The following is a 25,514-nucleotide window of genomic DNA, read 5'->3' on the forward strand; positions in this document are numbered from 1 at the left end:
TAAAATGAACAAAGTCAAATTAGTTAAACTATAAAAGGTTTAATAGAACAATATACTCTTCTTTTTTTTTTTTAATGAAGTCTGTTTAAAAACATCTGAAGAAATTTGAATGTTTATACATTCGAATCTTAACATAAAAATTATTTAAAAAGAAAAATCCAAAAATATAATATATATACTCATCACGAAACAAAGCTGTTATATTCCAAAAATCACGTAGGTTTGGCTAATAACTTTTCTATTTGGCTAGTAAATGAAACTATTTACGTGTCAAAGATCAACTAAAGATAAATTTGTCTATAAAGCTCTCTCTCTCTCTCTCTCTCTCTCTCTCATATATATATATATATATATATATATATATATATATATATATATATATATATATATACAATGGAACAACTAGATATCAAATTAATTCGCACCGGCTTGGCTTTCATATCATGAAAGTTTTGTATCCTGAAAGGTGTTTTAGATGTAAATTGTCTAATCCGTCCCAAACCCTATGAAAACACTCATTAAATTTTATAATATAAGGGTAAAACTTGAATTAAATAAGAACCAAATAGTACTTAATCAGACCGTTAATATCTTCACTTGCTATTTGCATTTTACTTTTCTTTTCCAAATATAAAATTCTATTTAATAAAAAAACACTAAGAGATACGGCATAACTTTTTTTAATCATTATTTTAATTATTATTGTAAGTTTATGACCGCAATCTATGGGCACACAAGCGTGCAGAAGAAAAAGGATTCAAAGTGAAATAGACTATTTATTTTTTTATAGCTAATTTGCGATTTCTAGGAAATGTGTGTGCGCGTGTGTGTGTGCGTGTGTGTGTGTGTGTGTGTGTGTGTATAAATAAGTAAAAATATAGTTATAAAATTTATTAGTCAAAAACTTCTGTAAACTTGAAAGAAATATAAATATTAATATTTATATGGTGTTTCTATCCAGATAAAAAGTCCAATACAACTAACAATAGAGCTTATTATATAAGAACAAAGTTAAAAACTGTAAATTATAATTTACAAGAATTTAGTATTCGACAGGAAACTCAGAAAGAAACATTAAGAATTCCTTAATTTGCATAGTTTCAAAGAATGGAATTCTTTTCATCAGAGGAAAGATTTTAGCAAAATAATTGTTATAGTAAAGCTATGATTTTGCTGATACTAGCATAAATTGAAACTGCACAATATGAAATTAATCATATATGCACAAAAGTTAGTGGAAAGAGTTTATGAAATGAAGAAGAGAAATGAAAAATTAAGGTGAAAAGATATGTAGTGATCATAAACAAAATGGTTATAAGAGGCAATATTCACATAAGTAGTAATACAGTTTATAAGAATCATTAATGAGAATAATCCAGCAACAGAAAAACAGCTGCCAAGCGTTTGAAGAAGAGTGTTTTCCAATGTGTGAAATTTTTTTCCAATTAGAGATGCAATACCTGGCATCCAATGCTTCCATAGCCAGAAAAGTGTTTGAAATGAAGACGAAAAATAAAAAAACTATATATATATATATATATATATATATATATATATATATATATATATATATATATATATATATATATAATGTTGGAAAAATGATATTTAATGTATATTCAATTTTAATTGCAAAATGGTAAAATAAGTTATAAAAGAAATAATAATATTTAATATATGAGATAAAATGATAAATAAAAAATGCTATATTCCCTGTGTTAAAGAGATGTTTTCTTTTAACAAGAATGTTATTCATGCATCTTTTTCCTGTGATACCTTTTTTATTCACTGAACTATTTTTTTATACTTTTATTATCATATCTATTTTTAGTTACTGCATCTTGCACATTTAGTTTTAGACCTAAAATATTTAAATAATAGCAGGATCTATGAAAATTACATGTAATGGGAAATATATTTAATCAACAAATATGTTTTGATAAAGCTGATATTTTTTGGATAGAAAAACCATTAACTTGCAGCAAATATGAGTTTATTAACATTTCTATGAAAATAGTGTCTATTGGATTTTAGATATAGAACTGCTTTAAATGAAATAAATTAATAAGTATTCAAAAGTAATATTTTAATAAATCAACTTATTGCACAAACAGGTTATTAATTTAAAATAGTGAAAATTTGTGATCTTTTTTTTGTTTGCTACAGAGTAATAAGAAATTTATTATGATTTTTTTATGCATGAGTTCATTTTGTTTATACACCCAATAGTCAATTTATGCATTGTTACATGTTATGCAACTACATTGTTATTAAATCATATTATTCAGACGTATTTAAAAAGGTTCATATTTTTAAATGCTTGTTATACTTATAACGGTCTCTCATTCATAAAAGACAAAAATCATTGTAAAATATCTTGCTCAGTGCATAGATTTAATAATGCAAGGGAAGCAACTCTAAATGATTCTTCGGTTCCACATGTGAAAAAAAATAATGAACTTCATTTATAAAATGAATTAACATAATATTAAGAGTATGCAAGAAATTCCTGTGCAATATGTTTTACATTATATAAATGTGAAAAGAATATTTTATCAGAAGTTATATTAAAATTATTCTAAAGATACATATGTATGATTATAATATTAAATTATTGCTAAATTTTTGTCTGGCTGGTAAAATATGAACATCTAAGATAAATTGAGTTCAATGTAAAAAAAAAAAAATGTAGTTTTGCATAAAAGTTATTTATAAAGAAAACAGTTTAACAATTATTATTTTTATTTTTTGTATTTCAGAAATATATAACTATAAACCAATTTTTTTAATCGAGGAATCATGTTGATACAATTATATCTGCTCCTAGCAGTTTTTCATATTTCTGTGTGTGTTGACCTCACATACCATGTAGAGGAAGGCAAGAACCCTAATACTTATTTGGGTGACATTGTGGCAGATACTCATCTGATGGATGATGTAGCAATTAAAGAACAAAAGCAAATCACATTCAGTCAATTACGGAAAGGTTCCAATGGAAATTCGAAATTATTCCATGTCTCAAAGAATACAGGAAAATTGTACACTGCCCAAACATTGGATGCTGAATCACTTTGTACTTATAATGTAGAATGTTTTCAAATGGTTGATGTTGCTGTGAAAAAGGCATCCACATTCATTAAATTATTAGAAATCAAAGTTATCATAAAAGATGTAAATGACCATCAACCTGAGTTTCCAGATAAACAAGTTAACATAGAATTTTCAGAAGAATTTACACAAGGAGCAAAACGACTAATTCCAAATGCATTTGATCGAGATGTTGGAACTATTAATTCCCAAGTAACATATCATTTAAAAAACAAAGAAAATAAATATTTCTCTCTATTTATTTCAAAAAGTGTTGATGGAACATCACAATTAGCAATACACTTAAAGAAAAAACTTGATAGAGAAATTAAAAGTATTTATAATATTGAAGTAATTGCAAAAGATGGAGGATCTCCTCCAAAAGAAAGTACTCTTTATGTACATATCGCTGTAACTGATGTGAATGATAATTCTCCTGTGTTTTCTCAAAATGTTTATAATGTTTCAATCAAAAATAAACCTGATGCTGTGTTGCCTATTATTACATTGTCTGCAAAGGATTTAGATTCAGGAGAAAATGGTAAAATCTCATACAGTTTTAGCCCAAAAACAACAGACATTGCTAAAGACTATTTTAATTTAAAATCAGAAACTGGAGAAATTTTCTTAATGAAGCAATTTATTACAAGTCAAAAACTGAAATTTAAACTTTATGTGAAAGCTTCTGATGGAGGCAATCCTCCATTAAGCTCTCTGGCCATGGTTCAAGTAAATGTGATCAATGAACAAAATAATGCTCCAGTAATTGATGTGAATTTTGGATCTGCATCAAAAGAAAATACAGTTGAAATTTCTGAAGATATTAAGGTTGGAAGTTTTATTGCCTATGTGAAAGTTACTGATGAGGATGCTGATCAAAATGGAAAGGTTACTTGTACTCTTGATCACAATAAGTTTCAATTACAAAGTCTGGATACAAAGAAATATCAAGTAATTGTAAAGAAACCAGTGGACAGAGAGAGTGACGATCACCATGACATTAGGATCAGTTGTGAGGATAAAGGAAATCCTCCTCTTGAAAGTGAAAGCAGATTTTCAGTCCAAGTGATGGATGTGAATGATGAACAGCCACAATTTTCTAAACAATTATTTAAATTCTTCATTGATGAAAACCAGAGATCGAAAATTCCTATTGGCACAATCAATGCCACAGATCCAGACTTGGGACTTGGAGGTAAACTGTCTTTTTCTTTAGTGAGCACCAATAAACAATTTGTACCATTTCGAATCACTGAAAATGGATTAATCTCTTCAATTATGTCTTTAGACCATGAGTTTCAAGATACTTATAATTTTGAAGTGTTTGTAAAAGACAAAGGAAGTCCATCATTGAATAACACAGTGAATGTGATTGTTAAGGTGAGAGATGAAAATGATAATGCTCCATATTTCACATTTCCCAGTGTTAATCCTTATAATATGGATGTAACATATTACCCGCATCATACAAAGAACATCAGCCAGATAAAGGCATCAGACAGTGACAGTCAAGAGAATGCATTTCTAAAATATGAAATAATCAGAGGCAATAGCAAACAGATATTCAGCATCAACCAGTACACTGGTTTGTTATGTTCAACTCATGTCCTAAGCCAACAAGATGCTGGCTCATATGAGCTGGAGTTTCTAGTGAAGGACAGCGGTAGCCCAGTTCTATCAGCCAGAACTACTGTATATTTGACACTGACCGTAAGCAACAAGACATCAGAAATGTTAAATGCTGTTAACATCAAAAAAGATAACAAGATCCACCTGACTTCAGCAATTATCATTGTGTCTGTAGCAGTGACAATAGCTGTGATCATTACAGCTTCAATCTCAGTGTGTATCCTTCGCTGTTGCAATCCTCGAAGTGTTCCAGTAGCAGAAGGTGGATATGTGAGTAGTGGTCAGAGACATTTGATAAGTCCTCCTTACCCAGCCAATCCTTGGTCTAATGTTGCTCTTCCTACAAGTGATGCAGTTGATATGAGAAGAAGCAGTCAACCACCAACACCCAGAATGCAAACCCATCCGTACTCAAGTGCTCAACATATGCTGTCATCTCAATCGCCAAAACCACAGCTACCTGCAGACTCTGTTTCACAGGTGAGCTTATTATTTATTTATTTTTATTTGCATGTATGTTATTTTTTTTCTAATCACATTGTACTTAATAGGTTTATATGATCTTCATGAATGTACTGCATCTCATCAGAATAAATGAGCATTCCATTTTAAATTTCTCTAAAACATTATTTTCAAAGATATATTTAAAAAAAAAGCTGTGTACATTTAACTGTATTTTAGTCTTGTTTATTGTTTGAAGGAAATATGATCCATTATACCTAATAATTAGCATTATTATTCTGCTATGAAGTTTTACTTGATTATCGTGTATAAAACATATAGGGAGATTGTATTATTGATATATATTCAATTGCGTTTTATTTATGTTAGATGTATTTTCAGGATGTGGCATTGCCTCCTGGTAATGAAAGAAACAGGAAAAACACCTATCAAACACAAGATGATAACAGTAAAAGATCTCAAAAATTTTCTAACAATGATGAACAACAAAGATGGGAAGGAAATACAAGACAGCCTTCTGAAGGAGGATTAGGTGAGATTTTCTTATAATAATTCTCTTAAATTATATATTAGGTTGACAAGAAAGTTCTTGTGGTTTGTCATTTTTAAATTTAGATGAACATATCTCGGCTCAAACAAAAATTTATTAATCGAAATAAGCACCAGCAGAATCAACACACTTTTGCCAATGCAAAACAAGTTTATTTCTTCCATAAATAAGTAACATAAAATCTTGTGTTCTAGTGGCAATGAATCGCTTAGGTTTTTTAAGCATTTCTCACACAGAAAGTTGTTGAGATGCTTGAAAAAGTGGTAGTCGGTTTGTGAGACGCCCGGAAAGTATGGCAGATGAGGTAGAGTTTTTAGCCCAATCTGTTCAACTTCTGCAGAGTCGGTTTAGTAACATGTGGTCTGGCATTGTCATGGTGGAGAATTGGGCTTTTTCTGTTGACTAATGTTGGATGTTGCTATCAAAGTTTCTGGTGCATTACATCCATTTGTAGGCAGTACATCTCTGCCATAATGGTTTCGCCTGCATTTAAAAAACTGTAATGGATGAGACCTGTTGCAGACCACCAAGCAGTCAGCATGAACTTCTTTTGGTGCAAATTTGGCTTTGGGAAGTGTTGTGGAGCTTTGTCGGTGTCTAACTACTGAGCTGAGCATTACTGGTTGTCGTAAAGAACCCACTCTTCATCTGCAAGTCACAGCCCATTTAAGAAACAGGTCATTCTTGTTGCGTAAAAGAAGGAAAGATGACACTTCATAACAGCATTTCTTTTGGTTGTTGTTTAGTTCATGAGGGACCCATTTATCAAGTTTTTTTTATCTTTCCAATCTCTCTCAAGTGGTTGGAAATCATCTTATATGTTACGTCTAATTCAGAAGTAGGTTTTTAAACAGTTTTGCGCAGATTGGTTTCAACTCAGGCCATTAATGGATCATTATCAACATTCGATGGCCGACCACTATGCTCATTACTTTCAAGACTCTTGTCGCTGCCACAAAATTTCTTAAACCACCATTGTGTTGTGCATTCAGTAGTGGTTCCTGGGTCAAACGCATTGTTGATATCGCAAGCTGTTTCAGCAGCTTTTTGGCCTAGTTTGAATTGAAATAAGAAAATTGTGCAAATTTGCTTTTTTTTTGTCCATCTTGTATTCAACGTTCTTAAAACAAGACATAATTGTTTTAAAATAATTGTTATGCAAACGATTATATAGAGCGAAAAATGTTCTTTAAAATGATATATAAAGTAAATGTATTATAATGAAAACTTACTTGAAAATACATCATTTGAAATCAATATTCAAAATTATGCAAGAACTTTCTAGTCAACCTATTATTATTATTATTATTATTAACATAAAATGTCATAAGTGGCTGTATAATAAACTATGTATCAACTATGCTTTTAATATTTAGTACAACAATGTTCGATACATGAATAGAGCTAAGTAATAAGTTATGAAACTAATTAAGAGACACAGAGGCTTCTGCATTTCGCCCTCAGAGGGAATAGTTAGGCTAAAATATATAAAATTTTTCTTACTGATTGTTTTTATATATCCACATGGTGTTTAGTTTAGCTAACTAAATAAAGATTCATTGTTATTCCTTCCCAATGGTTGATGTTTTCATTAGCCAATGGCAGTGTTTCTCTTAAACAAAAGTTCAGGTGACATTTACTTTTTTTGTTTTGTGAATGTGTTGACAACCCATGCAGATTGTGTCTGAATGAGAAATTTACAAGCCTAAATTATAAAGACACCTAAAACCTATTAAACTGTAGAACAACTGTATGCATAAAATATATTTTACTTTAGGATAATAATACATAAAAATAATAAAATAATTAAATAAGAAACTAAACCAACACCTAAAATAAAAAACAATTCCAAGCACGTACAGTCACCTATTCAACACACAAATTCCATGCATTTTAGCTTATCGATTCCCCACAGGGGTGAAAAATGGAAGCCTATTTGTAGCTTAATTGCCATAGATATATTTTCATATCTTTTTTCTCCCTTTTTCCTGTTTTCTGCTTTCTTAATCTCTTAAAAATCCCTATAAACTGTTACTAACTGTTTAATAACTTTTTTGGTGCAAGTATGATTAATTTCATATATTAGTTTTCTTTAATGCATTAACCGGCAAAATTTATTGTATATTTTGCATCTCTGATGAGAAGAATTGTATTTTTCGAAATTCCACGGAATAAGGTCTTTCTTGTTTATTTGTACTCCTTGTCACATAATTAAAATTTTGTATACCTTCCTTAGAGGTTTATAATGTTTTTTGAAAATTTGATTAAATTTCCAATAATAAGATTTTTTTTATTATATATATATCTTGGCTACAAGTCAACCAACCAACAAAGCAGCTACCCTCTACACTAATATTTCATGAAAAAAGATGAAACACATGTATACATGGATAAGAATTAAACAAAAATATTTATCATAATATTGTTTATAACTTCCTTATACATAAGCACTTCCAGAGAATTAACAATACCTTGTCAATTAAATACATAATGCAAAGTTTGGTACATCTATATTGAACACTGTTAAGACAGCCTGCTAAAATATGCCCACTTGTATAAACATAGTGTTTTATTCTTCTCTTTCCTCATGACTGTCTGGTTTGCTGTGTAGTAGAGGTTCAGATTAGAATGTTACAGATTACTTTGGTCTAGAGTTTGAATTGTGTGACTGGCAGAACAGCCATCCTCCACACTAATGATTCCCTGAAAAGGATGACACACAGGTGTATGTAGATAAGAATTAGATAAAAATATTTATCATAATATTGTGTGTGTATATATATATATTTATTTTACTTGTAAATATTAACTCTTTAATATTTATAATATATTTTAAGTTTACCATTTTGATTACCTTAGTAAACTTATTGTAACTTTTTTTTCATTTATATATATATATATATATATATATATATATATATATACAGGGTGTCCACAAAGTTTGGCTACATTATGTAGTTGTGGACACCATGTAGATTATGTAGTCAGACTTTGTGGACACCGTGTAGATTATGCAGCCAGACTTTGTGGGCACCGTGTAGATTATGCAGCCAGACTTTGTGGGCACTGTGTAGATTATGCAGCCAGACTTTGTGGGCACCGTGTAGATTATGTAGTCAGACTTTGTGGGCACTGTGTAGATTATGCAGCCAGACTTTGTGGACACCATGTAGATTATGCAGCCAGACTTTGTGGGCACCCTGTCGATTATGCAGCCAGACTTTGTGGGCACCCTGTAGATTATGCAGCCAGACTTTGTGGACACCATGTAGATTATGCAGCCAGATTTTGTGGGCACCGTGTAGATTATGTAGCCAGACTTTGTGGACACCCTGTATATATGATAAAAGTCTTTATTCCAAATTTCATGATGTTGACCATCTTACAATTTATTTTTTTAATTCTGTTGACACTTACAATTTTTGACAGTAACTGTTTCATAGCATAAAATAATTCATTCAATTATTATATCAATAAATGAATCTATTTGCCCTTAACTTATCAGAAGGAGTAGCAATTATCAATCAATATACACACATATTTGTTTGTATAACTGTATAAATTTAAGAAACATGTTCAGATAATTTCATAAAAAATAATTTGTTTAAAAAAGGCAATTAATTATTTTCATATGAAACAAATCAAATTATTTATTATGAAAATACTTGCAGTAATATTAATATAAAAAAACAAATGGGCTAATTTCAAATTCATCTGTTTTCCTGTATTTATTGAAATGATATGGATTCATTATAATTGCAATTTTTTATTCTTTTTTAAAGGAAAAATTATCTAAAAATGAAATATTTTTTTTTGTATATTTCATGCTTACTTAGATTATTAGTGCTTGTTTTATACCATATTAAAATTTTAATGATAATTAGATAACAAATGTACGTATAATATTTGGTGCTTGTTAAGATAGTTGACAAATCGATTTTTTTAAATATATTGTTTTAAGCAAAGACAACAGCACTTACTTAATTGTCATGTCGAAAATAGTAATATATTAAAAAATTATGAAAATTCATTGAGTAGAAAATTATTTATAGTATAAAGTAATTTTTATGGAAAATTGGGGGAAATTGCATTTTCCCTAGATGTGAACACCTTGAAGATAGCAGATACGGGGGACATACTTATCTCCTTTTTCACAACTTTAATGGCTGCCGTTTTTTTAGCCAATAACGATAGACTTTTTTTTTTTTACTAAAAACGCAATAGCAGTTGTTCTACTCGATACATTTTCATAATTTTTTGATATATTACTATTTTCGACATGACAATTAAGCAAGTACTGTTGTTTTGACTTAAAACCACATATTTAAAAGGTCAATCTGTTAACTCTGTTTTAACAAGCACATAATATTTACCAAAATTAAACTGAATAAATGTTAAAATTTATTATATTTAATCATATTAAAATGAAAACACTTTTCTAAATATTATATCTATCATTTTGTGCATTGTTTTTAAAATATGATTATCCACTGACACATGTTTCGTCGTCTACGACTCATCAGAGTGGCTGGATCTGGAATTATTTTATTTTTCAGAAGTTGATATATTTTGAACACATCTGCAAATACAAAATTAAACAAATTTTATAAATTTGTTTAATTTTGTATTCGCAAGTGAGTTCAAAATATATCGACATAAATACTTTAGGATTATCTTTATTTCATCCTTGAACTAAAGCAGCTAACAATATTATTTAGGAATACTTTTATTATTTTAGCTTTTAAATACTTTTTAAAAATATGTACTTTCCAGTTCATGTTCTTCAAACAAACCCATGCCTAGACATTGTTGTTTGGTCAGATTTGAAGAAGTGTGTTCTCCTAATGGAATTGACTGTCCCATAGGAAGAAAGTATAGAGGCTGCACATGAGCACAAAAACAAGCATTATGAATCCTTTCAATCTAACTTTGTAGAGAAAGGCTGGTCAAGTCGCGTGCTGCCCATTGAAGTTGGCTATGATGATTTTGGGGAATGCTCTGTAGTTTATTTCCTTACGAAGATTGATATTCAGATGTGATTTGAGATATGTTTTATAGTGTCTGCAAACAATGGCCCAACAAGCTTCAAGTTGGATTTGGTCAAAGTAACGAATTCAGTTGATGACAAAGTAGAACATTTTCTGGTCGTCTAACAACAAATGCTTATTTATCAAGAAAATCCATTGACTATTACATTTTCTCTGCAGTAATATCTGTGAACTGACTATTGCTGTAAATACTTACAACTGATCAAGACTATCAGTTTGTTTTTGTTTTGTTTTTTCCCCCATTACTCTGTCTGGTGGCGAATATTGCTGGTGGCACTAAGAGTGGCAGTATCATCTTAGCCACTGAAACTATGTTATCAACCTTGGTTGGTGGCTGATGAGGACAGGGTAAAACATGTGCATTCGCACATTGTATGTAGAAAATGTTATTTAGGAATGCTTTTATCTTTTAGATACTTTTTAATTTCTAATTTTTTTATTTTTCTAATTTTTGTTCTTATTTCATCCAAATCACTTTACGTTGACTACTATTAATAATATTTTCAATATTAAAGTCTTTTTAAAAACAGAATACATTACTTCTGAGTTGCACAGATTATTTCTGTCATAATTTATACTGAGAGACATGGACATTGTACCTGGCACATAAACTTTTTGAGTCTTTTGTCCTAATCAAAATTGTTCTATAGGCAATCTCAAGAGATCATCATCAAACATATTATTTTCTTACTCAGAAAAAGGGAGTATTGCTGGTCGTCTGAGGAACTCTCATTAAAGAATTTCAAATAGGTCGATCATAGCAACTTTTTTACATATTGAGAGTATTCTCGCTCTTTTTTAAGGTTGCTGTAGTCTCCACTATAAACTGATCTTGTATCTAACTTTGTTGCAGTAAGAGATAAGTGAACAAAATTAACTTTGAAGTTATTCTAAAAATATTTTAAACTAGCAGGACCCGTGTACTGGCATTTCTCAGTGGAAGCATATCGCAAAGCTAGAACAGATTCAGTAAAAGTCCCCACCACCACCACCACCACCACCACCACCACCACCACCACCAAAAACATTTTTTAACTATGATTGTTAATTGGAGCCACAGTAGTGCTGTTTTGAAGCGATTATTTGTGTGTACTGGTGAGCAGTGACTGCCTTTGCAACTGGAACTCACTAGACGCCATTATAAGCATCAGCCTCTATTGAAAAAGAGTAATCATCACTGGCAGTTAGTACTATATAGAGGCATGTACTGGTGGACTTTGACTCTCAATACAATTGTAATTGTCGATCCCCCGTGTACAGTCTCGGTCACTGGTGGATCTTGGTTGTCTGAACAACTGTCACAGACACTTCCTGGCATACAGTGTCTGTTACTGGTGACCATGATTGTTATCTGCTTTCATTGGACCACTCTTAAATAAAGTTGTGGCAGATAATTGCATTTGCACTGGGTTCCTCTGTAAATCTAGATCATGACCAGTGTCAGGCTTCAGTGAACTGCTCTAACAAAATTGAGTGTGCTTACTATCACTTCATGGTACTGGTGAGCACTGTTGGACAAATCAGTTGTATTCAAATGTATGTCATCTGTGGTGGTCATTGCAAGTAGGTATTGCCACTTTATGGCATGAACAGTGTGTTCCAGTTAAATGTAATTGTATACGTTATAATAGTAAAATACTACTAATAACAATAATGAAAATAAGATTAATAGGCATAACGAAAGCATGGACGATCATAACCAGTGTCAGTTAAAAAGCGCTTTCTGGTGTAAAATTGTCCTGTTTATCAGACCAGACCAGACTTTCTGATTTAGTTTCATTTCACTTGCAACCATGTTTAAGATTTTTTTTAGCTTAGTTACATCAAAAGTATGATTTCCTCACTCCACCACAAAAAAGCAATAATACAAAAAAAAGCATAACAGATTCAAACTATTGAGAAACACTGTAATCTATTTAAAAAAAAAAAAAAAAAAGCAACAAGCCACTAGCAAATGTCTATTCTATTTTCTAAGTCATATATTTTGCATTATACTGAGACAGATCCAAACCCATATAAAACATTGTATTCTAATGAAAAACAAGAAAAAACAGTTTATTCTAGTTTTCTAACAAATATAAAGAAATCAATAAATATTTAATGCATAGATTTCTAGCGTCTTGACATACTCGTTCTAAACTAAGAACCAAAACAAATATCCTCAAAACATTGTACATTTTTAGCATCCCAATTTGTTTAAAACAAATAAAATCAAGTGTAAATGCAAAATGTTTTTTGTTTATTTTACGAATCATTCTTTTTTATATATCATTTTGTCTTCTAACATGTCTATATTATGTAATTGTTTCAAAGAATTCTAACATGAAAAAATGAATATACATAATTAAGTGAAACTGAAAATAAAATAAAAACATTGTACAATTTGTTTCAAACGATTTTTATTTGTATGTTTATGGCGAAATGAAATCGTTTCAAACAAAACAAAACCAAACAAATATGATTTTTTATGCCAAAATAAATAAATAAATAAAATCTATCAGAAGAAAGTACATAATGTTTATATAAATATTTTATTTTGGATCCAATATATCGTTGTGCATGATTAGAAATATTTATTTATTTGGTGTAGATGAAGGTTGCAAAACTGTGGGGCTTGTAATTCAGCAATAAAGGAATAGGATGATTTTTTTTTTTTTTTTTTTTTGTGATGAGTGACATCATTTTGTTTTGTGTTTAATCATTTGTTAAATGGCAAAAACTGATAATCCAGTATTCCAAGAAACGTAAATGAGCAACCAATAAGAGTGGTGGAAATTTACAGCTTGGGAGCAATCAGTATTTTTAAAACAGAAAATGTAAAAACTAATGTGAAATATATGTAGGTAAGAAACAAATACAGATGGTCATCGAGCCAAACTTGTGATAAATGTTAAGAAGTTCTCGGCTAGGATAGGGTTTGTGGAGGGAGATAACAATTAGAGAAAAAATTTTTGCTACCAAGGTAACGTTAGACATAGTTTGGATTGTGGCGCTCATAGGAGTAAATATGATAATTTATTATGATGATGAATATGACTACAAACATGTGTAAAACCTACATAAATTAGGGTATAGTAGTCTGATCATAGTGAATTTACATGTAGTGCCTACGTTTGCCTATAATGTTTTTTCTTTAGGAAAATAATCGATCCTATTTTATTAATATAGAAACAAGAAGAAAAAGATAGATAGAATAGAAGAAGAGATAGAGAAGAAGAGGAGATAGAAATAGAGATAACCAACTTAGATTACATTTAAAAGGATGGTGTGTATAGTCATGTTGTAGCACTCTACCTATCCAAATTATTATATCTTAACTCCTTGAATATTCATAGGTGCAACTATTATCATCACCATAATCATCATAGTATAATAATGATAGTAACAGTAATCACAATTGATACTCAACAAATATATAACAAATGTAAACATGTGATTTTTAAGATTGATTGATACTAAGGTGCACACGCACACAAAGGAAAGAATAAAAACATGCTAATTATTTTTAAATCGAAAACTTCTTGCAATTTGTTTATATTCAATAAATTTAAAGTTTTATTTTAATTTTTAATTCCATATATTCATAGTTATGAAATGTTTCACATAACTATTATATATATTTTTTAACTTTACAGATGTGTACACTTCACAATATTGTAATCCTCCTTCATCCCAAAGTGCTCAACAACAAACAACTGAGATGAGGTCATTGGGACAGACTGCCAGCTATCCAAGTGATACTACAATTGTAGCTAGAGGTTTTTACACACCTTATATGAATGACAATAATTCTGTAACATCTACCAATCTTTCCAATAGACAAATACACTCAAGTAATGTACCTCTAAGTGGAAGTCAGACTTCTATCAACAGACCACTTCCCCCTGTACCTCAATAAGGAAAATAGATAAACATTATTTTACTAATTTAAAAAATATTTTAATATTATTTAACTATTAATGTTTATTATTCCTATTTTTTTAATTTCTTTTCTGTCAAATTTGAGAAAAATTCATATATACTTCACTATTAATAGATCAGTTGTGGCGTATAAATGACTTGTTGACATTTTTCATGGCAATCTTCTAGATAAAATCATAGAATTTAATTTCTTTTTTTTTAACCATTACTTATTGTTAAATGAAAAAAAAACATGTTATAGATAGACAAATATGATAAATAAAACCTAATGAAACAGTTGAAAATAAAAGACAATATTGGGGAAATATTAATTTATTATAGATTTGACATGTTTCACTAAATTAGCTTAGCATTATTAAAAATGTACTAAAACTAAAATCCAATACAAATTACATCATTTTTCATTACAATTTAAGGTATGATCAACAATATATTAAGTCAGAAGGTACCTTATTTGCTTAACCAGTATATCTTCCTAACTCCATACACAAATCTGCATCTTCTACAATTTTTAAAAACTATTGGTTTATGTTTTAATTTGGCAGTACTTTTTGCATCTGTTGGTACCACATGAGTTTGTTGTATACATAAGGTGAAAAAAATTACAGACTGATGGACTATGATCAAATATATGAAAAAATCTGTCTGTACAAAACCGTATATAACTTTTTTAATAACAAGCTAGGAATTTATTCCTTAAAAGATTTTTCACACAATGACATGATTTTGTACAGACATTCAGATTTAAAGGCTTTAAAATAAACTTTCTATTTTTTTTTTTTTATTATTATTATTATTATTATTATTATTATTATTATTATTATTATTATTATTATTATTATAATAATGATAATAATAATAATAATAATAATAATAATAATAATAATAATAATAATATAAAAAAAAATAAATAAATAAATACAAATCATCTTGTTTATTTTTTTACTGGTAGCTTAAATTTATAAAAATACTACATGGAAAAGCTATTTTATTTACAATTAATTCTAGTGATTTGGTATATAAACTATTAATTATTCCCCCCTCCCCTCATTATATGGAATTCAGGGATAGGAACTTTGCTTCATCAATTTTCTCAGACAATGCCAGGACATGGCTCCCACTCATTGTTAATAAATATCTGATGACACTAAACAAATTTAAATTAATAATTTCTCAAATGTTTTTTTTTTCTCATGTAATTTATCTTCATTCAAATGTATATATAATTAGTAAAAGAAAAGAGAGTTTTGTTTAAAGATTATAATTTTGTAGTTCTAAATCTTTAAACTAAGGAAATTTAAATAATTCTATTTTGTTGAGGAGTTGATGTTGATGGCTATTGGAAAAGAAAGATGAACATAGGTAATAATGGATAATAGTAGTATTTTATTGCATTTAACAAATGGCACTATTTAACATATTTTTTTCAACGTTACATATTTTATTTTTTTGCATTGCTCTAAGAAGGTTTTGAAATAATATCGGCATAAAGTTCCATAATTTCAGTAAAAGCCTCATAAGCTTTGTGCTAAGTGCAGCAGCCATTACACACTCAACACACAAAGTAGGACAAACTGGCTTCACTCTCACATGAACTACACAAAAGAAATATTCAAGGATGCTACATAAATACAGCTACAGCTGGAGATTTTTTCTTTATTTGGATATTATCTTTGCTATTTTAATTGCTGGAAAATCTATACCAAAGGTAAGTTCCTTCTAAATTTTCTATTCATGCTTTTATTTCTATATTTGTCATGAAAACAATGTTTCCAACTTAAATTAAAAAATACCTTAGTAACAATAATTTACTAGACGCCATTGATGGTTGAAAAGAAGAAAGCCTTTGTTTAGGCTTCACAATTATTTTATTGCTAATGCTATTTATTAGATAATTTGAAATACATTTTGATTTCAATTAAGTTTAAGATTTACATAGGAAAATATTAAATGATACTTTATATGATTGAGATGATGTCTTTGATTTTACTGTTCAATAAATTTCTCTTGTACTAATTTGTTTTTGTTGCATTTTCTTGATACATGCAAAATAATTATTACATATAATACTTTTAATTTGATATAAAATATATAATAATTTTATAATTTTTTTTTAAATTCTATCTATAAAAACTGCTATTGATTATAATAATTACAAAGAATGTTACATTTTTAAGTGTAGATTACTGTATCTTTTTTCTTATTGCAATATATATATATATATATACACACACACACACACACACACAAAATTCATACTCCATAATCATTGTACTACATTGTTGTTTTTCCCTATGTATTATTTTTGCATAAAGTGTGCAGTATTTTTTTTATTAAATTAAAAATACAGCAACTATAACAATGAAGCAAAATTAATTTTAATAATTTCCTGGACTTTGTGTCATATACACTGTGCATGCACCATTTTCATCTTTTTTTTTTTCTTTTTTATATCATCATCCAGGCTTAGGGTTAATGTTTAAAGTAATGAAGGGCGTGTTTTTTTTTTGTTTTTTTTTTTAATCAATAATTTATTACCCCTGACATTCAAAATTATTAATAGCATTGCAAAACTTCCTGTTAATCCCCTTATTTATTCATACGAGGGAACCATAGCCAAAAGTCGACGTATCTGAGTGGTGCATGGATATTTTATAATAAATTTTGATCAGGAACATTAACTGTTACAATAAATTTTTAGGGATTGTTAAAAATCCTTATTTTTTAGCAAATCCTTACAAAAACATGTTACAAAATAAAAATAATGTTACATTTTATTCAAATTCAAGAATGTTCAAATAGACCTGTCGAAAATGCTTATCCATGCAAGTAATATAACATTTGTACCAAGAAAAAAAATGATAATATATGTCTACTCTATAAATGCTTTTCTGATGTTTTTAATATTTCCATATATAATTTACTAATTTAATGATTAAGAAAGTTTAACAATTAAACATTTTTTTAAATATAATATATTGATAATACTACTCATATAGAGAAGATTTTAAAATGATTATTTTCTCTATTTTAAATAAGATAGTATTAGAAAAGTATAATACAAGTGGCTTTCTATTTGCCTTGACAATACATAGTTAAAAATAAAATAAAAAATAATTATTATTCATCTATGTTTATGAATTATATGATTACTTATTTATATTATTTTATTACAATTTATTTTATTACAATTCATAGTTTATAGCAATTATTTTTACAACAGGATGCAGTTAAATCGCTACATTGTTGCATCAATAAATCTATGGCTGAAAAGATTTTATTTTAAATACAAAATAGTTTTCAACATAATCTAACTTATCATCTGTATCATGATTGATACATAGAATTATCATCTCATCAAATTAATATTTTGATACTTATTTTTAATCCTCTGAATGCATCTGTATCGATACACTCAATACTTTGACTGTAGATAATTTAATTACTTTCATTATATTTACTGTAAGTTTTTTATGAAATTTTATGTGCACGTTTCATTCTAATTATATTTCTTTAGGTTATGTATAGTGATGAGACATAATATTTTTCCTGATCCCGATATGATCACCAATTTTGTTTTAAATTACCAATTCCAATAAGAAAAGTACCCAAAAGAACACAGTCACAGCATGAAAGTAATCATCTGCACAACTATAGACAAACAATACACATTGTAAAACTTGTAGATAAATCCATTTCCTTTTGTGTTTTAGGATTTCATGCATTTATAACAATGTTATGAGGGTCTTTACAACGCATTTACCACCAAAGAATTTAACCCAGAATAATTTTACCCAAGAAAGTTTGACCCATCCCATGTATTTTGAAGTTTTGGGAGAGAGGGGAGATATTTTCGTATGAACTTTTATAAAATTAATTGGATATCTGATGCTGAATAAATTTATTATTGAGAAACAATTTTCAGTCGTAGGCATGTTACTTTTTTTTAAAGATTTTTATGGATCGCTTTTCTCTCAATGAGAAACTAACTCTAAAACTTCTTAATCTTCCTTGGAGTTCATATATTAGATCCATTGCTTTTTCTGCTTCTCATAAAATCAGTTCTCTTTATTGCTCTAAACACTTTCTCACACCTAAGGCTATTCTCTATCTCTAAAAATCTACTATCAGACGATGTATAGAGTACAGCTGGCCTGGTGAATTTAAGGGTTCTTGATAAGGTATCGAAAAGTATTTGTAAATTTATTGGTTTCACCCTTTCTTCTTCTCTGCATCTTCTCTCTTACAAACATGATGACGTTAGTCTCAGTCTTTTTTATAAATATTATTATGACATGCTTTCTTCAGAATTGTCTGATCTATCCCCTGCTTCCTTTGTTTTGGTCTAGTGGTCGCCATCAATTCATGGTTTTTTAGGATGAGACCTAAATGTAAATATGGGATAGTGGTGACTGAAATGTGGGATTGTGGTGATAAAATGATTCTAGCAAATAGTAAGTTCTAACACTTTGTGCCATATTATGTATATATGTTAGCAAATAAATAATTCAAAGTGTAGTATCTGTTCTGATACTACACTTTATCTTTTCTGTCCTTGGTCAGTGAATAAGAAATCTTTCTAGATTGAGCTCTCAATCTAGAGTGCACCTTCTTTAAGTGCTATATATCCCCCATATTAAAAACTGACCTTGTGTCTTACTTTGCCTCCATGAGGAAACAAGTAAATAGGATGAAGCATAATTAATAACACCCTGAACTAATTCCATCTCCCTCCAAATATGATATTCTCCATTTTTAGCCGATTACATGTGGACATCTTGAAAAACTTGACAAGAACACACAAAATACATTAGAATTTAGAATGGGGGATCAGTTTCATGTATCAGTTAATTGTAAAATTATTCTCATTACCAGGCCATTCTAAATTTTCAGTGCTGTTTATGAAAGCCAAGGATTTGCATCTATCATAATAATAATGATTAAGTTTTTATATAGTAAAAGAATCTACTTAACTTGTATGTTACATTACAATATAAGTTTTAATATGATTTAAATACAAAATAAAAATTAATAAAAAATTAATTTGGAATTCATGAAGCACGTTTTAAATTTTATTCAAACATTTCTTATTTTTTAAATATGCACTTACATTTTTAGGTTGGAAGGCAATTTTCACTATCTTTTACAACGTCTGTGTATCTGTCTTGTTCAATAATATTAATAACCAACAATCATTTTTATTATTAGTCTCTGATTTTATTACTTCAATAAAATGCACCTGAAAAAGATCACAGTAGACGCCAGTCGAATTATTGTATATGTAACAACTATGATGAGGATATTTGCTTGTATGAGATTTAACTTTTATTTTTATTGCTTGAGAATTATATTGGTCCAGAAAATATTTCTGTCACAATAAATTGCAAAATATTTGTTTCTAAATTTCAGATCTAAAATTATCAACAGAACACACATTTCCAATGATAACCAACAACATGATATTACAAGTGTATATAGCTCTGTACTTTCTTACTTACTGTTTATGTATAGACCTCACATACTATGTGGAAGAAGGCAAGGGTGCAAATACTTATTTGGGTGACATTGCAGCAGATACTCATTTGATGGATGATGTAACAATTAAAGAACAAAAACAAATCACATTCAGCCAATTACAAAAAGGTTCCAATGGAAATTCTAAATTATTCCGTGTCTCAAAGAATACAGGAAAATTGTACACTGCCCAAACATTGGATGCTGAATCACTTTGTACTTATAATGTAGAATGTTTTCAAATGGTTGATGTTGCTGTGAAAAGGGCATCTACATTTCTCAAATTATTAGAAATCAAAGTTATCATCAAAGATGTGAATGACCATCAACCTGAGTTTCCAGATAAACAAATTAATATTCAATTTGATGAAGATGATGGAAGAGGAGTGAAGAGGTTAATACCTCATGCTGTTGATAGAGATATTGGAGTTTTAAATGCTCAGATTACTTATGAGTTGAAAAAGAAAAAAACAGAACCATTTACATTATTTGTTTCAAAAAGTGTTGATGGAACATCTCAATTAGCTTTGAATTTAGAGGAAAAACTTGATAGAGAAATCAAAAGTTTATATCAGATTGAAGTAATTGCAAAAGATGGTGGCAATCCCTCAAAACAAACGAAATTAAACGTTCAAATCACTGTAATTGATGTGAATGATAATTTCCCAGTATTTTCTCAAAACGTTTATAATGTTTCAATCAAAAACAAACCTGATGCTACATTGTCTATTACTACTTTGTTGGCAAAAGATTTAGATTTTGGCAAAAATGGTCAAATATTATATTATTTCAGTTCCAAAACGTCAGACATTGCTAAAACTCATTTTAATTTAAACTCAGAAAATGGAGAAATTTTTCTAGCAAAGAAATTTCTGACTGGGCAAAATCAGAAATATAAACTTTATGTAAAAGCTTCTGATGGAGGCAATCCTCCATTAAGCTCTCTGGCCATGGTTCAAGTGAATGTGATCAACGAACAAAATAATGCTCCAGTAATTGATGTGAATTTTGTATCTGCATCAAAAGAAAATACAGTTGAAATTTCTGAAGATATTAAGGTTGGAAGTTTTATTGCCTATGTGAAAGTTACTGATGAGGATGCTGATCAAAATGGAAAGGTTACTTGTATTCTTGATCACAATAAGTTTCAACTACAAAGTCTGGATTCAAAGAAATATCAAGTAATTGTAAAGAAACCAGTGGACAGAGAGAGTGAAGATCACCATGACATTAGGATCAGTTGTGAGGATAAAGGAAATCCTCCTCTTGAAAGTGAAAGCAGATTTTCAGTCCAAGTGATGGATGTGAATGATGAACAGCCACAATTTTCTAAACAATTATTTAAATTCTTCATTGATGAAAACCAGAGATCGAAAATTCCTATTGGTACAATCAATGCCACAGATCCAGACTTGGGACTTGGAGGTAAACTGTCTTTTTCTTTAGTGAGCACCAATAAACAATTTGTACCATTTCGAATCACTGAAAATGGATTAATCTCTTCAATTATGTCTTTAGACCATGAGTTTCAAGATACTTATAATTTTGAAGTGTTTGTAAAAGACAAAGGAAGTCCATCATTGAATAACACAGTGAATGTGATTGTTAAGGTGAGAGATGAAAATGATAATGCTCCATATTTCACATTTCCCAGTGTTAATCCTTATAATATGGATGTAACATATTACCCGCATCATACAAAGAACATCAGCCAGATAAAGGCATCAGACAGTGACAGTCAAGAGAATGCATTTCTAAAATATGAAATAATCAGAGGCAATAGCAAACAGATATTCAGCATCAACCAGTACACTGGTTTGTTATGTTCAACTCATATCCTAAGCCAACAAGATGCTGGCTCATATGAGCTGGATTTTCTAGTAAAGGACAGTGGTAGCCCAGTTCTATCAGCCAGAACTACTGTATATTTGACACTGACCGTAAGCAACAAGACATCAGAAATGTTAAATGCTGTTAACATCAAAAAAGATAATAAGATCCACCTGACTTCAGCAATTATCATTGTGTCTGTAGCAGTGACAATAGCTGTGATCATTACAGCTTCAATCTCAGTGTGTATCCTTCGCTGTTGCAATCCTCGAAGTGTTCCAGTAGCAGAAGGTGGATATGTGAGTAGTGGTCAGAGACATTTGATAAGTCCTCCTTATCCAGCCAATCCTTGGTCTAATGTTGCTCTTCCTACAAGTGATGCAGTTGATATGAGAAGAGGCAGTCAACCACCAACACCCAGAATGCAAACCCATCCTTACTCAAGTGCTCAACAAATACTGTCATCTCAAGCACCAAAACCACAGCTACCGTCAAACTCTGTTTCTCAGGTATTTTTTCGTTATTTTTTTTTTATCATTAGTTTAAATTTTAAACTTACATATTTTGTTTTATTCCTATACATAATGAATATTTCTTATTAAAATCAATAACAGTATATTTATGAAGCATATATCTATTGGACAAAGTATTTGATTTGAAACCCTAAAATTTCAAGCATTATATACATGTGCAACATAATGCTCACCATTACAAAATAAGAGTAACATAGTGTAGTCCCACCCCCAATTACAATTGTTAAATTATTTTAAAAGTGGTTTATTTACAGATCAATAGATAATAGATAATGAGGAATGAGAATCTATAAACTCAAATTATCAGAACAGCATCACTGCTGCAAATTAGAATTCTTCATAATATTTACTGTTATAGATAAAAATTAAAGTATGTATGATTATTAATTTTTAAATTAGTAATATTATTGGGTTGTTATGTGTCTGATAGAAGGTTCATTCTAAGTTTCTCCTTACAAATTCATACAATATTGCTAATAGCCAATCTGTAAGATCTCTTAAAGCTTGTTAAAACTACTAGATGAAAGGATGTCAATTGATAGTCATCCACAGACCGTACTGTTTTGCTGTTTACAGCTCACTGCTGCTAGACAAGCAAGTACTTCAAGCCAGGATCGAAACCTGGCCTACAAGTTGACCATCTATACCTCTACCCCTGCACTATCATGCAGAACTCGCACAGTGTAAGTGAAATCTAAATGTCAACAAACATCTTTTAAGTGAGTCTGAGAGCTCTAATTGCTTTATGCTTAGTGACTGTACCAGCGATTTACTTACAAGAACTCCACCATATAGTGCTATATAACGATGCATTTTTAAAAATGTAAGATAAAAAACAACATATTGTGATGCAATTTATGAAAAAAGTTACATTTGGTGATACACATGTTGATAGCCCAAAAATACTGTTTACAAATCGAACATCTTTTATTTTTATACTCAAGCCTCATTCTTGTCATATATATATATATATATATATATAAACTAAAAAAAAAGAACATGATAGAAATAATAGAAAAATTAAGCTTCAAATATAAAATGGTCCAGTATAAAATAAGAGCACTCCCCCACCTAAATTGCTGATAAGTTTTCAAGTTCCCAAATATTTTTAAACATTCCCAATAATATAATTTTTGTAGTTAGTCAGGAGCTCTTCATGCGATTAAAATAAATTAATGTCAAAACATATGTAATAGATTGTTGAGTCTTTTTTGTATATTCTTATTGTTTTTAATATTGCTCTGTACTTTATATTGAGCTTTCTATTTGGATTTTCCCTGAAAAAGTTCTGTGGGAATCATCTTACATCCAATCCACTTGGATTTATCAATATATAATGCTATTTTTTATGGTGTATAAAGTAAAATGTTATGAAGGACTCAAGAAGATATATAACACTAGCATGACTAGATAATGATGAAGATATATATATATATATATATATATATATATATATATATATATATATATATTGTTAAGAATATAAACAACACTTTATTTAACATAATAAGCAAGTTTTAATGAACTAATTATGAAGACAGTTTAATTATAAATAGTTTAAGCATTAATAGTATAGTGTAATAGCTCCTGAATTGTGTTCTGTACAATGTATGTTTAAATGTAAAATTTATGTTGATGATACCATAGAAACTAGATATTGAAGTTGACTGTGTTCATTATATATCGTTGCATTAAATAGTATATCTTATTTTATTACCTTCAGATGTATCTTCAAGATATTGCTTTGCCATCTGGTTGTGATAGGAGTAAGAAAAGAACTACCACAGTACAGAACTATTCAGGTAGAAATTCTATGAAGTCTTCTCAACATAATAGCAGAAATGGCTTGAGTGATGAAGATACAAGCCATACTGATGTTATATCTGGTGAGTTTGGCATATTCATATTATATTTTATAAGACAATGTTTTTTTTGTAATGTAAAGAAAGATAATGAAAGATATACTTTTCATTTATATTGATTTTGAGTTTTTTACATTTTCTTTATAAAATGAATGTAATGTTTCTTTGTTTCTTATATATTTTGTTAAATGATTATCATTTATATATTACATTATTTTTTGATACATTATTTATATGTAACATAATTCTTATTCATTTTCATAAGCTCCCATGAAATATAATATAATGATTATATTATTTCTTAATTATGAATTCATTCCCTCCCAATATCTAAATTTTCAAACAAATTACTCGTTGTCAACCTCATGATGACTTCATTACCAATTCATGATGAGAAGTAACCTTTTTTTGACACCTTGTATTAGTACATTAGTTATACATATGAATTAGATATAATTAAATGGTTGGAGAAGTATTATTAATCTGAAAAAAAAAAAAACTCATATGAATGCCAATAATGCAACATTTAATGTGAAATATGTAAAAAACTGTCTGTAAAGATGAGAACACATTGTATGGCTTTCATTACAAAAGTATGAAATTAATACAAGTCTATTCTTTTAGGAAGTATTTAGTTCTCTTCCACTGCAAGAATTGTTCTACTGGAGTCAAAAAGTGGGATTGAGAAGTTAGCGCCCCCGAGGAGGGGCACTGACCTGCAAAAAGTGTCTGGGCAGCCCTGTCGGCATTCTCCGATAAGGGCGCCTCAGGCGATTAGCAATAACCCCCTTCTCTAAGAGAGAAGGCAATGCCTGCGAGAGTGGAACTGCACAGAATCTGAATTAAACTGAAATCAACAGGAATGGCCTAATCTCTTGATTTGGGAGGGGGGGATAAAAATCACTATAGGATATTAGGATCCTATACAATTTTATTTACCATTTGAGTTAATATATGCTCCAGAAGAACGATATTGCTGTGGCTGGTATTGCTTAACATAGACTATGTTCAGAAAGTGATGCCAGGTGTATTTGTACTGCATTTCTATAAGTGACAGAGATATTTAAATTAATCAGTT

General features: G+C 29.4%; 3 protein-coding genes across 3 annotated transcripts in view; all 3 read left to right on the top strand.

Annotated features, from left to right (window-relative positions):
- LOC145243081 (protocadherin Fat 4-like) overlaps window positions 1-5,425 on the top strand; it is a 69,317-nt gene extending 63,892 nt beyond the window's left edge. Inside the window, exons 13-14 of the mRNA XM_080106182.1 lie at window positions 2,776-5,196; window positions 5,417-5,425. Coding sequence (XP_079962308.1) covers window positions 2,776-5,196; window positions 5,417-5,425 — 2,430 coding nt within the window. The remainder of the gene's footprint in view (window positions 1-2,775; window positions 5,197-5,416) is intronic.
- A 100-nt stretch (window positions 5,426-5,525) lies between these two features.
- LOC145242964 (uncharacterized) lies at window positions 5,526-14,802 on the top strand. The gene is made up of 2 exons (XM_080106077.1): window positions 5,526-5,710; window positions 14,412-14,802. Exons 1-2 carry the CDS (start codon window positions 5,548-5,550, stop codon window positions 14,672-14,674), a joined length of 426 nt encoding a protein of 141 aa, XP_079962203.1. The 5' UTR covers window positions 5,526-5,547; the 3' UTR covers window positions 14,675-14,802.
- A 5,308-nt stretch (window positions 14,803-20,110) lies between these two features.
- The window catches only part of LOC145242744 (protocadherin-16-like), a 73,726-nt gene continuing 68,322 nt past the window's right edge, over window positions 20,111-25,514 (top strand). Inside the window, exons 1-2 of the mRNA XM_080105886.1 lie at window positions 20,111-22,550; window positions 24,298-24,460. Of these exons, the coding sequence (XP_079962012.1) occupies window positions 20,139-22,550; window positions 24,298-24,460 (2,575 nt within the window). The 5' untranslated portion in view covers window positions 20,111-20,138. The remainder of the gene's footprint in view (window positions 22,551-24,297; window positions 24,461-25,514) is intronic.

The sequence above is a fragment of the Euprymna scolopes genome, chromosome 21 (genome assembly GCF_053919585.1).
Source record: "Euprymna scolopes isolate OS-2025 chromosome 21, ASM5391958v1, whole genome shotgun sequence".
NCBI classification, from domain to species: Eukaryota; Metazoa; Mollusca; class Cephalopoda; order Sepiida; family Sepiolidae; genus Euprymna; species Euprymna scolopes.

What these genes read in the sequence shown, in the direction of transcription:
- LOC145242964 (XM_080106077.1), top strand. Translation starts at nt 5,548, where the DNA reads ATGTATTTTCAGGATGTGGCATTGCCTCCTGGTAATGAAAGAAACAGG. An exon ending in GCCTTCTGAAGGAGGATTAG is followed by an intron (nt 5,711 to 14,411) that starts GTGAGATTTTCT and finishes TTAACTTTACAG; the next exon opens with ATGTGTACACTTCACAATAT.